This window comes from Cyphomyrmex costatus, unplaced genomic scaffold, assembly GCF_001594065.2.
Source record: "Cyphomyrmex costatus isolate MS0001 unplaced genomic scaffold, Ccosl1.0 scaffold14, whole genome shotgun sequence".
NCBI classification, from domain to species: Eukaryota; Metazoa; Arthropoda; class Insecta; order Hymenoptera; family Formicidae; genus Cyphomyrmex; species Cyphomyrmex costatus.
The window spans coordinates 1,035,539-1,049,955 of record NW_017275390.1 but is presented as its reverse complement, the minus strand read 5'-3'; the positions used below and the strand labels follow the sequence as shown (position 1 = coordinate 1,049,955).

Genomic DNA, 14,417 nt, shown 5'->3' with positions numbered 1-14,417 from the left:
GCTACTTATTATCACTACATAAATCGAATAATAGATTCAATGATCAGATTTCGTAAAGCTGATATCGCGTGTTAGGATTCATTTGTATAAAGATAAGACACGGCTTATCGCATTGAATCTTTTGCGATCTTACGCGAAATGTACGCCCGCTGAAGGTCAACTACAAGCAAATATATTATATTGTATACATAAGGAATTGCGTGAATAAGTAATTCTTGTTTTGTAAAGATATTTTTTATTTCTCTCATATTACATAACAGATTACACTCTTTCGAAAAATATTCTAGCACCACGAATTCGAGGAACATTCTATACGAATTATGCTAGTATTATTCAGTACGAATTATGACGTTCTTTTTTTTTAATGGTAATCTTGATTTGTTCTCTTTTAGAATCACCTTCAACAAAAAGAAAAATAAATAGTAAACCCGGTAGATTTAAAATGAAATTATTCTTCTTGCGGAGGCTCTATCGTCGTAGTTGTCGCAGGTGCCGTCGTAGTTGGCACGCTCAGTGTTTCAATACATTGAGTAACTCTCATTCTGATCGCCGACCCCTCCGTATACGTAAGGGAGTAAGCCTGTTTGATACAGTTGGTGGCCTGCGTAACAACATTCTTGGACACGGGTGCAATGGTCAACTCTGCAGTAACACTGTCGTTCTCCAAGGTCTTCAGAGAGCTTTCTGCATTCGTCAGTTCATTGAGGATGCAACTCCGCATCCTGTAAATGTCGCTATCGTGACAATTCAAGAAGATACTATCCGACTGCAACGACAACGCGTCTCCGGTCTGGAAAAAGATTAAAGATTGAAATTTTATTGGAACTTCATTAATTCTAATTAGGATGAAAAAATTGATCGCGCAATCTATATGTAATTGTCGTGAAAAAGCTTACTGAAATGAGATTATCGATAAAGCCAAGGTTGTTATGGATGGAATTTCCAGCGAAGTCTTCGCATTTTGAACCTTCCTTATATGCTAGTTGCTCATTCTTTTTGATACCTTCGATGGCTTCGTCGTAGCATGAGGTCACGTCTTTACCTGCCGTCTTAGCGATGTTTATTTCAGTCTAAGAATAAATAAATTATTGGTATAATACACAAATGAATTACAATATACGTTAGGGTCTTATAATAGGGGTTTCATCAAATATCAAAGTCGTCGAATGATTATTATGCACGGAATTTTATGTATATCTTTAATCTGTTATACAATCAGTTTAAGATTCACACAAATTGATGAACTATAATTAAATAATTTTGTAATCTAAATTAAAAAATATAAGTTAAGATTAAATGTTCAGATCATAATGTACGAGTTACATTTTGAAGATTTAATGACAATTTGTACAGATTTGCGAATAATTATAAAATAAATAGAGAAAATTATACAGCGTCTTGTATATAGTCACGGATCATTTTTAATTATTACTTACACGTATCCCAGAAATTAATAAAGTTTTATATTCTCTGTGACTGTCTTGTTCTTCACTCCACTTTAAGGAAACTTTTTGAAGGGTATCTTCTTCTGTCCGAGTACGAAGTAACTCAAGTTGACGTATAACAGTCTCTACATTCCATTTCAGTTCCCTCACTCGAAGTCTCAAAATTTCCAAATCATTCGAATCTGTTGGAATAGCCTCGACCTAAAGTTGATAGGATAAGGGGTAAAAAATAATGAGTGCATCGCGTTTGATCGATTGCAACTACACTTTTGTCCATTTCAATTAATATATGATCAATATTTCAGTTTTAATCGATAAAAATATTGTACGAAAAAATAAAACTAGAATTTTTATAATCAATGAGGAGAGCACAAACATTTTTCTTGTTTAACAATGATCAATTTTATTACTAAATCTTATTATGTTTCGAATAAAAACTCTGCACAAATAAAATTCAAAACTGTAATGCATCTGTCAAGCATTTCTCTTTTTTTTATTATAAATCATTTCTCAACAAGAAACTTACGGTATAAAGCACAGCCAAAAAGGACAATGCGATGGTGATCCTCATGATTGTAGTTATCGATATCACCAAGATATCATTCACAGCAAAAATCGGCTGACTGACAAGTGATATTAATTGCGCCTTTTTATATATGCACGTCTTGGAATATAAATGATTATTTCGATAACGATTGTAGAGATAACGCGATAATAAAATCTGTCTAAATATTTACGTAACAACAGTATTCCCCCTCTTATCGGCCCTTATCCTTCGCTGTGATTTTATATCGAACAAAGCCACTCTATTTTCTCTAACTTATATTTATTCTAAGCAAGCTGTAAAAATTCCGCAAAGTAACGATAACTCATTACTTTTACATTAAACAGTTATTTTTGCTATTATAACGGCTTGAAACTCCAGACAGATGTCATAAAAAGTGTGAACAAGTGTTTCTGTGACTGTTCTCTGTAAATGTTCAAACTTCAAATTATCTTTTTCGCAGAAAATTTATTATGTAATATTCTATATATAATCCACTTGCAACAAGAAATTTTCTTTGTTAAATAAAAGAAGATGCTTTCATTAATGAAAGTTATTAATATTATATATAATCGTCATATCGTATAGGATTTGCAAATAATTGATAATTATTAAAAATTATTAGAATTGAAATAATTTTGACGAACCTGCAACTTCGGATAAAAATTCTTTTAGATAGAAGTGAATTAAAAAAATATAAGCCTTAATGCAGTTACTTTTGTGATATAAGATCATATAAAAGTAGATTACTTCGTTAGATCATAAACCAAAATGGTATTAAAAAGACATTCCATGTTGCATTGAGTTGCATTTGATGTAATTGATAGACTACATACATTTCTAAATATAATTCACAACAGACTTTATTTGATTATATTATATATCGTAACACATACATATATGTATATACGTATACATATATGTATATATGATCAGGAAATACCATGAAGCATGTAAAAAATGTAATCGCCGCCATCGCGAAAGTGCATATCGACTTAAATAAAATCAGAATAAAGAATCGTTGTTGCGCGATGTAAAAAGTATAGAGATATAAATAAATTATCAAGTCACAGTATCTAAACATCAAAACAATATGTACACCGCGCGTTCGTACTAATAAACTAAATCGCCTATTTACTAGGATCACAGTTACACACACACATTCATAATATGTGTAGATTAGTACACACTGTTTTCGGCTTTTTATTCGTCGAGGATATATCGAATCGTTATCCACGCATTTGTACATCGTTCTAAAATAAATCAATCTAAATAAAATAAATATGTCGTCTAAAAAAAGCCTATGACTAGGTGATATCTCTATCTTCGATGGCGCCGCTAGCGATAATACTACTGTCGCATTTCCATAGAAACGAAATGTTTTCGATTAAACTTCTGTTAAAAGTAACTTTACAAGCGCGTGATAATGCGTATTATATCATATGGCTTAAAAACAATTTTAATACACTGTACATCACTTATATATCGCCTCGAGATATTTAGGTAATTTGAACTTTTCAGCTCGTCCTCGCAATTCGCTCATCTTCGTCCCATTTTTGAAGATGAAATTACAGATATGACCGTTGAGTAGGATTATGGTTACAATTGCGATCGTGAAGGGTTGTCGAGAAGAGGGGCTAAGTTTGAACGGTGCGTACACATGCTCGTGGTACCAAACCTCTTCGATCACCTTTCGCGCACAATAACCACTTATTATCCACCTCTAATATTACTTTCAGTTTCTCCCCCTCTGCGAATGAAAGATGACCAGTGTCCGACGGTATCCTATGAGTGAGAGTACGGACCTCTCTGCAATCGAGATGCGCGAACCGTTATCGTACATATCTAAAGAAAGAGAGAACAAAGAAAAGGGCTAAAATACAAAGCAGAACAAAAAGTAGAAAAGCGTGATGTAAATAAATGTATAAACAAAAGAGTTACATTATTTCATTTGTAATATAGATATGAAATAGATAGCTTGTATAAATGAATAATATTTGCAACCAATATATAAAACTAGAGAGAAAAGATAATAGATTAAAAAAAAAAAATAGTACGCTCATATGAAATCATTTATATTTACTTGTGTGGATGTTTTGAAACCGGTGTTCTCGAAACTGTAGTAACAGTTGGTCGTGGTAGAGAGGTCGAAACGGCTCGTCTGTGAGGCGATATTAGATTCTTGTCATTCGACGTTACTCCATGAGATTTATATGGTAAGGAACTCGGGCGTGCAGTATGAATTCGTGTCACGCCTAGAGTATCCTGATCAACGCGACTCGTACGACGCGTCACGTCTCTCACTTTCGTATCTATAGGTTTCTTTAGGGTTGTCTTTGTCGTAGGAAGATTAGCGGGCTTCTTCAATGAAGAGACTCCCGACATGGGTGATTTTGACGATTTTCCAACGATATTCGTCGCAACATTAGACTGCTTCACTGGTGACGTGAGCAATCTAGGTATCTTTGATTTCCCTAATACTCCAAATGTCCGGACAGGCGACGAGGGAGTCATTGCAACAGGTTGACCCTTATTATTACCTTCCTTACCCATTAACTCCCATTTTTCCTGCAATTTTTTGAATTTTGTTTCAACAGAGAGACCATTGTCGTCACTCGATTTATCCGGATTAAGAAGTTTAGATTGCGACTGCTTGCTTGCTTTTTTATTTAAAGGAGAATGTTCCAAACTATCTGTGTAATCTTCAGAATCCTCAGAAGTCAATTTGTCCAATGCGTAAAACGCCTTCGGATTTATGGCACTGAAACGTTTTTTTGCATTTTGAAGATCGCCTTTATGCAGAATGTTGCATTTATCATCCATGTTATAAGCAATGCAAGATCTTGGTCGTATCTTTTTCGGACTAGAAACCATTCTGCAGGATTCCGTTTCGTCAGCCTCAAGATCTTTCATAGTCAGATCGGCATTTCTAAAGCTCAAGACCTAGAAAATCGCATGAAATGAACGCGCGCAATAGCATGTATCGTACAAAAGAAATCGAGAATGATAGGTTTACTTACATTCACAGTATGATTATTCACATTCCCAAAACTATTTTGCAATTGGCGATACTGATAGAGAAGATCCAAGTGAAATGGACAAAATGCAAGTGGATTCAAGATGTACAACAACGAATCAACGATTTCTCGGACATTCGCATTGGCCAAAGCCGCGACGAATAAGCTATTGTTACTGTAATGTTTCCGTAAGATTGATTCACGTGTACATAAATATGCAAACCATGCATCCAAAGCTCTTAGACTAGAAAAGAGAATGAAATAGATTAATTATACAATCAATATGTTAAACGGATAAAAACTATATATATGAAATAATGTAACGTAATGTAACGATGTATGTACAGAATGAGAGAAAGACTAGCGATTCTAACTTACTTCAACAAGCCAAATACAAATGCATGGAACTTTAACATTCCTTCTGTAATAACATCTTCGCCATTAATTCTCTGCACTAATTCATTCAACGTCTTTGTGAGGGGTCCTTGTTGAGAACTAGCTTCGACAACCTGCCAAACGCTATTAGTAATTGGTCCAAAGGTGGAATTCAAATGGGGTTTCAAGCCATCCGACATAATAGCATATAAAGCTGGGCACAGATTGCTTAGACAAATTTGAGCGCACTCGTTCCTTTCGTTATAATTAGGACGACTATGATTGGAGTCAGCATTCCAATACTTCAATAAAAGATCAACCGCTCTATTTACAGACAATACCATTTCTGAAAAAGAGTACCATATTAAAGATTTTGAGAGCTTCAATAAAATTAGATTAAATAATAAATAAAACGCGCATACTTTTCTTTTCTTCTAATTCTATTAATTTATCTTCAGTTGCCTGATCGTGACTTTGTTCATTTACGACGATATTCAGATTATTTAGCTGAAATGAATAAATACCCTTATATGTAAATATATATATATATATTAAAACAAGTACATACACACACAAAAATTTGCTAATGCTAAAATTAGTATTAGTGATTTACCTTTGCGTCCAGATGTTTTTTTCTTTGGTGCGTGGCAAAACTGACGGTTTTTCTTTGTGATTCTCCTACATCAATATTTCTAACAAGCGGATCCTTGTTCATTCTCAAAGCTAAAAACTTTCTTACGTACGATCTAACTTTTACTTCAGCATTGTCAATATCTCCGTCGCTGCTTTGCGACGAGATTGCGCTACGTTTCAAATATTCTTCTAATTGTTTGATATCATCGTCGCTATTCTGAGAAGTCTCCGACTCCATGTTCGCATTATTTGTAATGTCGTTTAATTTCTCTGCAATAATTATATTGTAAAGGGTGTTGAGAATAAATATAGGTCGACAGTTAAAAACAATCAGAAAACAAATGCCAAATGACTCATCCTTACCTTTAAGATATCTCTCCGCTTCCGTTTCATCGACATCCTTTTCTGAATCGATCGTTCTTTCGCGACATAATAACTGCAAGTCATTATTCATGTAATATGGCTCTTGCAAAGACATTCTCTTGTTTATTTCCACAGATTCTTCCGATTGCTCGCCAACATCTCCCATCTCGAACATGCTGTATCGTTTACTCGCAAGTACCTTATTCTTTCGTAAAATACTTCTCGGCAATGGAGGTCGCGGCGGTACTCTGCCATTATCAGATTCACCCTCGCCTTGCGGTAAGGATACGGATCGCTTTGGAAGAGACGGACAAGCCTGCCTCGTTTGATTGAACCTATGCATCTTCTTGTCGTTATTCAAACTGGCCTCCGAACTCATACTGTCATATCGATATAAATACAACGGATTGATCGCATTGTTCGACAATGGCTGCTGATTTGTCGAAGAATCGGTTAAAATCGTCGACGAGCCTCTATACCCGGATGATGGTTGCGTCGCGGTACTGCTCGTTGATGAAGTAGTATTTGGTATAATTTCGCTGATTGGTCGTGTTTTATGACGCATTGGTGGAGACAAACAGAATAAGGGTCGTTTAACCTCCTCATTGATATTAATGTATCTCGATACTTCTGGTACATCATGTAAAATCTTTTTGTATTCATATGGTAAAAGGAACGTAAGCGACTCCCAATCCTTTATATGCGCGAATCCACGTTGTCGTAGAGCATCGATATCGTTACATGAAAATGGTCTACTTGAACGAACGGCACGTTTCCATTCCATCTTGCTTCTATCAAATGTATGTGGTTTCAACGCGATGTTATCAATTTTAGTATCTTTAATCTTGAGAAACGACAGATCGGGCAATGTATAATTTGGATATACGACATATACAGGCTTTTTGTTAACTGTTGTTTCTTGTAAGAGAGGGAAACCATGTTTCTCCCTCAGCGCGGCAAAAATTAAGGAAGTTTGAACTGCGTTGTCCTCCATTTCCGCGTTGGCTTGAATACCTGTTGTTCGACATATCGGATGTTTCTTTTCCATTAAGCCAGCCCAACCGTTTTTCTGTTCATAGGGATTGTTGATATCGAAGCTTCGTTGATCGTTCGTACAGCCAGACTTAGATGTGCTCTCCGAGAGTTCTTCCACCGATGCAGATGATGCCATTTCGACTTTATTGTCTTTGTTTCGTATCGCACACTTTAAAACGTTCAAGCTATCCCTCTGATTTTCCACGTCACGATTAGTAGTCACATCGCGCCTAATCCAATTTATCGAGAAATCGTTTTCGGGCACACGACGGTCACAGATATTATCTTGACCATTTTGCCGTTGAATCTGAGTGTTCGTATTGGTCGCGCTATCGCTGCCACTATTGCTAGTAGGCCAGCCACTGTTATCACTAACGGAATCCGATTGATCCAAAGTAAGACTCATTCCTTCCACACTCATGCTCTTTTGCTTCATAAACAGTCTGACGAGACTCAAATTTTGCAACTTTTTTGTACCAACATTTTCTCCATTGTCCAAACTTTCCGCATTTGTCGAACGACTCATTGCCGATCCAGAACTATGCAATCGCTGCATATGATTACTTGATTCAGCGGAATCAACCTGTAAGAATAAAATTTACATTATAACATCACTAAATACGATTATTACAAGTCATATAAGTAAATTCATCTGGATGCTTACACTAAAATTAAGAGGTATATTGGTATGCTGGAATTCATGAACGCGAGACAAATCCGGTAAGCTTTGACTCCGTTTATTCACCCCGCCGAGCGTCAGATTAGCAGCACTTTGAGAGATATCTGGTATTGTGTTATTGTTACCGGAAGGATGACGAGTTATTACTTTATTCATAGAGGAATGTTTCAAATTACTCCATGTCGTATATATCTTTGAATCTGAACATGCCATTGATAAATCCAGCATAGTTTTTATATCTTTTGGTTTATCATAAAATACGTCTGGTGATTCATATGTTTTGTGTTTATCTGAGAAAATAATAATGAGTTGAATAATTTAAAAAAAGAAACGAAAAGAATACAGTAGAAAAATTTTAAAAGGAAAATTACTTTCAATTAATAAATATTTAAAAATAATTTGTATTAAACTGTCATTACACAGCATATACATTACCATGGTTTTCAAAATCTTGAGAGCCATCCGAATACATAGTCATGCTGCCCTCAAAAGCAATAGTATAATTGTTTTTATTATTCGTTTGACAGGTGAGTAACATATCTTCGCAGTCCAGAGAATCTACGCTGTAACTACCACCTGGTGGTAGCATTGGGGTTTCTTTTACTGGAGAAAATAGCAACGACGACTTGCATATAGATATTGTATCAGCGGTGGAACATGCGGAATCTTCTCCCTTTAAATAGTAATATATTATTAATTCATAAATTGTAGGATTATAAAATAAAAAAAATCGTAATTAGAAAATTAAAACTTTTTTTTGTATAAAATATACACTTATATACAGTACTAGTCAAGATTTTAATTAATATTAAATCTGGGATTATATATTTTGAAGTATTAACTAAAGTTTTGTTACTATTAGGGAGATTATTAGGATTTCATTTCATTAATATTAATTAAATTTAATATTATAACATTACATTTGTACACATGCAAAAAATGCAAACTGAACTGTAAAATTGTTAGTGAGACTGGTTGACTGTCAAATGTATGGGTAACAATGTTTATAGCAATTGGGTTTGTGCTTTCGTCAGCCGTTGTCATACCTGGCTACTGGTATGAGGGCTGATGGAGGAACCGATGTCAAGCTTTTCCATGACAGATCCAGATATACTGGCATACTGTTCCCTTTGATAGTTAAACTGTGATGGTAATGGAACATATACCAGACTTAGAATGTTATATAAAAAATTTTAAAATAAAACAACGCAAAAGTGGGCAAAACCGGAATCCTATCTTGATATAAAGCTTCATGTAAACTGCCACAAATTCACAAAAGATTTGTCATGAAACTGATCATATTTTACAATTTCCATGATATGTATTCTCACATTTAGCATCTGTCAGTTTACAGTTCGGCTCAGATAATGAATTTGCAATGATAGAGGTTAATTTAATTTATGTATTTACTTCGGAATGTTGAACTGGTTCCGTACACATGACAGGTAGAGCTGTAAGGAGGGTATGAATGTCCGCCGTACGAAAGCTTTCCATGTCAATTTCCGCCAGATTAGCATCCAAATTCCGAGCAAGGTCGTCATAATAACCCAGATCCTTGGGAGTGTAGGATGCAGAAAGAGATGAAAGAACACTGGGATGGATATGTAGTCCTCCATCTCTGTATCTACAAGTTTGGGATGTTTTTTTCAGATTTTAATATCGGAAAACAATATTAAGTAACAAAATAGACACAAGTGTCAAGTCGCTTACCCATAATCGATAAACCATTGATATTCGACATTGTCTTGGACAAACTCGGACCCAACCAGATCCTGCTGAATGGAATCTGTCGCTGGGTTAGAATTGCAATCTGAACCTGGAGTTTGTGGCTCTTCCATCACTGCTATGCCTTCTCCTGCGACTGAAGGGGAAACTAGGTCATTGTATAGCAAGAAAAATATGTATTTACATAAACGAGTGTCATAACGAGAGGTATGCCAAGTATGCGCATAATAAATTTCGCTTCCTACGTGAAGTAATCGAATTAACTGTGAAGCGACGAAATTCTTATTAGCATCGTAGAGAAATTCGAGGGAGAGAAGCGTTTACGAGACGACTTACGAAGGTAGAGCTTATGTCGCAGCTTTCAGTGGCATTGGCATTAATATTGACAGCAGTGACAATATGACACAGACTCGCCGAGGCGTCCGCGATTCACGTCCGTAGTAGGACTTGAACGATTCAGCGACTCGCGTCATAAAAGTCGCGGAAAAATACAGCTCGTGCATCGCAGTTTCGTAACCCTACAGTCCCAGTCTCTTTCTCCCTCCTTCTCTCTCTGACAACTTGGATTACTTGGAACGAACGATCCCGCGCATACACAGCGGCGCCCGTAATCGCGAGCAATCGCCGGATCTCTCGAAACAGCTCGTCGTACTTTAGTGATCATTTACGATTACGGTCGTCGCGGTTATGTTACGGTCGGTCGCACGTTGTACAAATCCCATACTACCTGCGAGTCCTGCGACGTGACTATCTCTATCTGTACTGTACTCTTGTACTCTGTACTGGACCGTATTGGTTGCACTTTCCCGCGTTCTCTGCACTTGATAATAGAATGTTTTAATTATCCGAATATTGATTCCCCCCAACATTCGATATTCCAGCACATGTGAATAGAAATTCTAAATTTATACGAGAAAGTAACGAGAATAGGTTTACATAATATAGCTATCGTTTAAACTTGATCCCTCTATCCCAACTTTAGCAAGAAGCAATAAAAAAGGTGACAATATATATACATATATATGATCGAATGGAGTTCGATGTATATGTTCTTCTCAATTCCATACTTGCTACAAAATCACGTTTTCTTTCCAACTTCCTCCTTCAACGAAAAAATATTTTATATATCTATATTTGATTTAATCGCATCTTCTCCGCATTTCATTTTTTTATCAGCAAATTTTTTAACTTGTTTATCATATATCTGCAGCATTTATGTAAGTTTATTTAAATTTGCATGCTTCCTCCATAAATATTTATCATAATTATTGGGAAAATGTGTATAAAACATAATATTGTTGCAAAAAAATCTTTTACATATATGTAAAAAAAAAGATTTATTTAACAATATATTCTGTTAAAAATGAACGAAATTTAAATTTAAAAAAAAGCTTGAAATCTCTATATACTTTAAAAAGTTATAATTTTTCAGTTCACGTGAATTTAGCAATTTTTACATATAGAAAAAATTGCTGAAAAAAAGAGAAATCCTTCTCACTTTGTGGGATCTGCCATGTACAAAAAAAATTTGCGAAAATTTTGACTACCTATAACGTGAAAGTTTGAAGCTTTTCCTACAAAATCGTTTTTCTTTAAATGTTCCTACGATTTTTTGTTCCCAAGTGAAGGAGCATTCTGATTTTGATTGCATAACTCCGTTAAAAATCATCATACCGCAATTTAAAAAACTGATTCTTAAAGCTGAAAATTTGCTCTATCGAATGATGTAATTGCAACGAAAATTTCGTAACAAATAATGAGTTGGGTTCTTTTGTATATGAAAGGACTTTTTCCCGAACCCAATACAATTTTTTCAACTTATTATTATACTTATTCCCTAACAGCACAGAACGTCGATTAGACATTCAGACTTTTGGTTTCAATCTGGTTTAAACGTCCATGGACTTAGTACGAATGTTTTAAAAACGTACGTTACTCAATGTACGAAGTATATTTACATTTGAATATTTAAAAAATTTTCTAAGTCTGTTTGCAACGTGTTGCTTTCGCTGATTTTCCAAGTAAAAATTTTTTTAAGATCGCATAAAAAGTTTTACTTTTGTTAGCTTCCAGCGGGCAAGATTTGTCTAGATTGTGATCTAAAATTTGTTTAATAAATAGATTAAACAAATTTGGACTAAATTAACTGAACTAAATTAATAAATTTAGTCCAGCTTTAGTCTATTGCATTCTAAAAATAGATGTTTTTAAGAAGTCCAAAATGGTAACACTGGACGTTTTTAAAACGTTTTTAAAACATCCATGAATCTAATCTGGATGTTTTTAATATGTTCAAACGTCCAACGTGTTCGTTTTAAATACATTTTTTTCAACATTACTGTGCTGTCTGGGTTTCCATCAATGTAAAATTCACTTTTTAATCTCAGTTTAATTTACTTTTCATCTCTTTCTAGTTCTAACAACAAATTGAAAAAAGATAAAGATAAAGATGAAAAACTGAGATTAAAAGTTAGTCTAAAGTTGGCAGAAGTAAATAACATTTCCTCACTCATGCTCTCGTATATATCAATAAACGCAAAGTCCTTTAATTAAAATTGACACGGGCGAGCTTGACAAGTGCAGGATTCGATCGTCGAGCTTGACGCGGCGATAAAATCCGTCCTTACATTTCCGCGAGATGCATCTGTAATCGCCGTAGGATTGCCGGCGGTGCCTACGCTTGGGCGACGATCGCCTGCATCGCCTGCATCGCCTACATCGTCTGTCGCAACGGTCGCAATTACTGTCACAAGTGGGTGGCGGCGGCGGCGGTGGCCGCGCCATGGGACTCGTCCGGCCCACGGAGATCTCTGCTATCTTCATGACGATACACAGCAGCAACACTAACATCATTCGTCGACGACGGACGAGGACGACGTCGGATTCGGCGCTCCCGGCCGTCCCGCTATATCATAATAGCGTTTCCGTCCGTGCGCGCAACTGACAATTAATGACTCACTAATCGTTGAACCGTCCAAATCTGTATATGATATGATATCGCGATAACGCGAGACGGTCGTTGCGCAATGATACACTCTATACAGCGATGAGCACGCAAAGTGTCTTTCTTCTTATTTTTTTATTCTAGATTCTCTGTCGTTTTTATGTTGAGCCTTTTATGCTACTCTTGATCCTTCGTCAAATCTGATCCGAGCCAACAGTCACATCGACCCCGAGATAGACACGATCGACATCGACGATGACGTTGGACGCGAGAAGAGACGCACATTGAAATGATTCGATCATCTGGAACGCTAATATCCACGTTGCAATCCGTCCGTTATAAAATATCTATGAATATATATAGTATATACAAATTTTTCTCTAGATCTTATAGATTCAAAGATATTTCAGACGTTAATATAGTTATTCTCTATATATTGTACAAATCGTAAATTTTATGAAACCGATAATGTTAAACCGTTGAAAGTTGAACGTTTAGACGATATTTTTGTATTGCATATAATTTTCAATATAACACGAATACTCGTCGATCACCTTAGGCCCCATTCTAAACGATGTCAAAGATTTATTTGCTGTCAGAGTCGAAAATTCATTATGATGATTATAAAACGAATTTTTGGAAATTTCGACGTAACGTAAAAACCGCTTGAAAGGTATATGAAGCACACGTCAGGTCTGGAACATTGTTACGCAAAGTTCCGTTTCGCAGATTGGCAATTTCAAATCTAACGCGTTATCAAGATTGAACGAGATCTGCGAGATCACACATACACACGGAGAACTTGCAGACTCGAACGGGAAGTTCCAGTTATACTAATCGATCACAGCAGTGGCAAACGACCTAGCGATGAGTTTTGATACGTTCAATATCGTACATTCGTTTCAGCAATTAGGAATTTCTGATATAAATACTACAAAGACCCGATTAAATATATAATAATTTAAAATTTAATTTAATTTTAATTTATTTAAATAATACACGATCCTCCAAAGGAAACTGCGCCCAATTGATTTTATCTAAACTACTTTTAATTCGGAAACGTTCTCTAACTGCTTTAAAGTCTTAACCGCTTTGGGCATTTCGTGATCGCAAGCGAGAGCTTGCTTGGTAAGCTTTTTTCTCTGTCAAGAGTCAAGTAGTCGTCGTACCCCGGAATAAGAAACGAGACGAATAAAACGCACACGCCCGATATATCGCCGATACGTGAAACGTCATCCACGCGCGCACAAAGAGTTCTACTTCCTCATATCCTGCAGTCGATCGGCCGATCGACGGATATAATTGCGCGCAATTCGGAAAAGTCTCAAACGATCTCTATATCAATGAATGACGCGATCCAAACACGACCGCACACACTCTCGGATCCTTTTCGCGCGCCGGTCAGAAATCGAGCTGACTGCACGATCTCTCCTCTCGTGTCGATCTTTCTCGCCGCGCGATCGGAACCGCACTTTTTTCCACCGAGAATGGAGGAATCCCGCGCGATCGGTCGGGATTATTTTTCCCCGCGATGGGTGTCTCCTCAGTCAGACTGTTCTCTCTCTCGCGGCTCGCGCGTCTTGCGGGAGGGCGTTTGCACACGGCACCACACGACGCCGCGGACTCTAATCTCTATTAATAAATGCTCGCACCGCCT

General features: G+C 36.3%; 2 protein-coding genes across 4 annotated transcripts; both read right to left on the bottom strand.

The window, feature by feature from the left end:
• Positions 1 to 328: 328 nt before the first annotated feature.
• On the bottom strand, positions 329 to 2,418 carry LOC108783035 (uncharacterized). The gene is made up of 4 exons (XM_018551473.1): positions 1,972 to 2,418; positions 1,437 to 1,646; positions 897 to 1,070; positions 329 to 790 (listed from the first exon to the last, which is right to left on the bottom strand). The coding sequence occupies exons 1-4, from the start codon at positions 2,014 to 2,016 to the stop codon at positions 449 to 451; spliced, it is 771 nt and encodes a 256-aa protein (XP_018406975.1). The 5' UTR covers positions 2,017 to 2,418; the 3' UTR covers positions 329 to 448.
• A 488-nt stretch (positions 2,419 to 2,906) lies between these two features.
• Positions 2,907 to 13,101, bottom strand: LOC108783041 (uncharacterized). Of its 3 annotated transcripts, none has more exons than XM_018551485.1 (13): positions 12,444 to 13,101; positions 9,802 to 9,952; positions 9,502 to 9,715; positions 9,138 to 9,233; positions 8,527 to 8,764; positions 8,077 to 8,381; positions 6,378 to 7,995; positions 5,995 to 6,284; positions 5,804 to 5,888; positions 5,385 to 5,727; positions 5,010 to 5,250; positions 4,073 to 4,932; positions 2,907 to 3,798 (listed from the first exon to the last, which is right to left on the bottom strand). In XM_018551485.1, the coding sequence occupies exons 1-13, from the start codon at positions 12,667 to 12,669 to the stop codon at positions 3,627 to 3,629; spliced, it is 4,839 nt and encodes a 1,612-aa protein (XP_018406987.1). In that variant the 5' UTR covers positions 12,670 to 13,101; the 3' UTR covers positions 2,907 to 3,626. The 3 variants fall into 3 exon arrangements, with proteins under 3 accessions (XP_018406987.1, XP_018406988.1, XP_018406989.1); XM_018551487.1 differs by having other exon boundaries at positions 3,718 to 3,834; XM_018551486.1 differs by lacking the exon at positions 9,138 to 9,233.
• Positions 13,102 to 14,417: the final 1,316 nt, after the last annotated feature.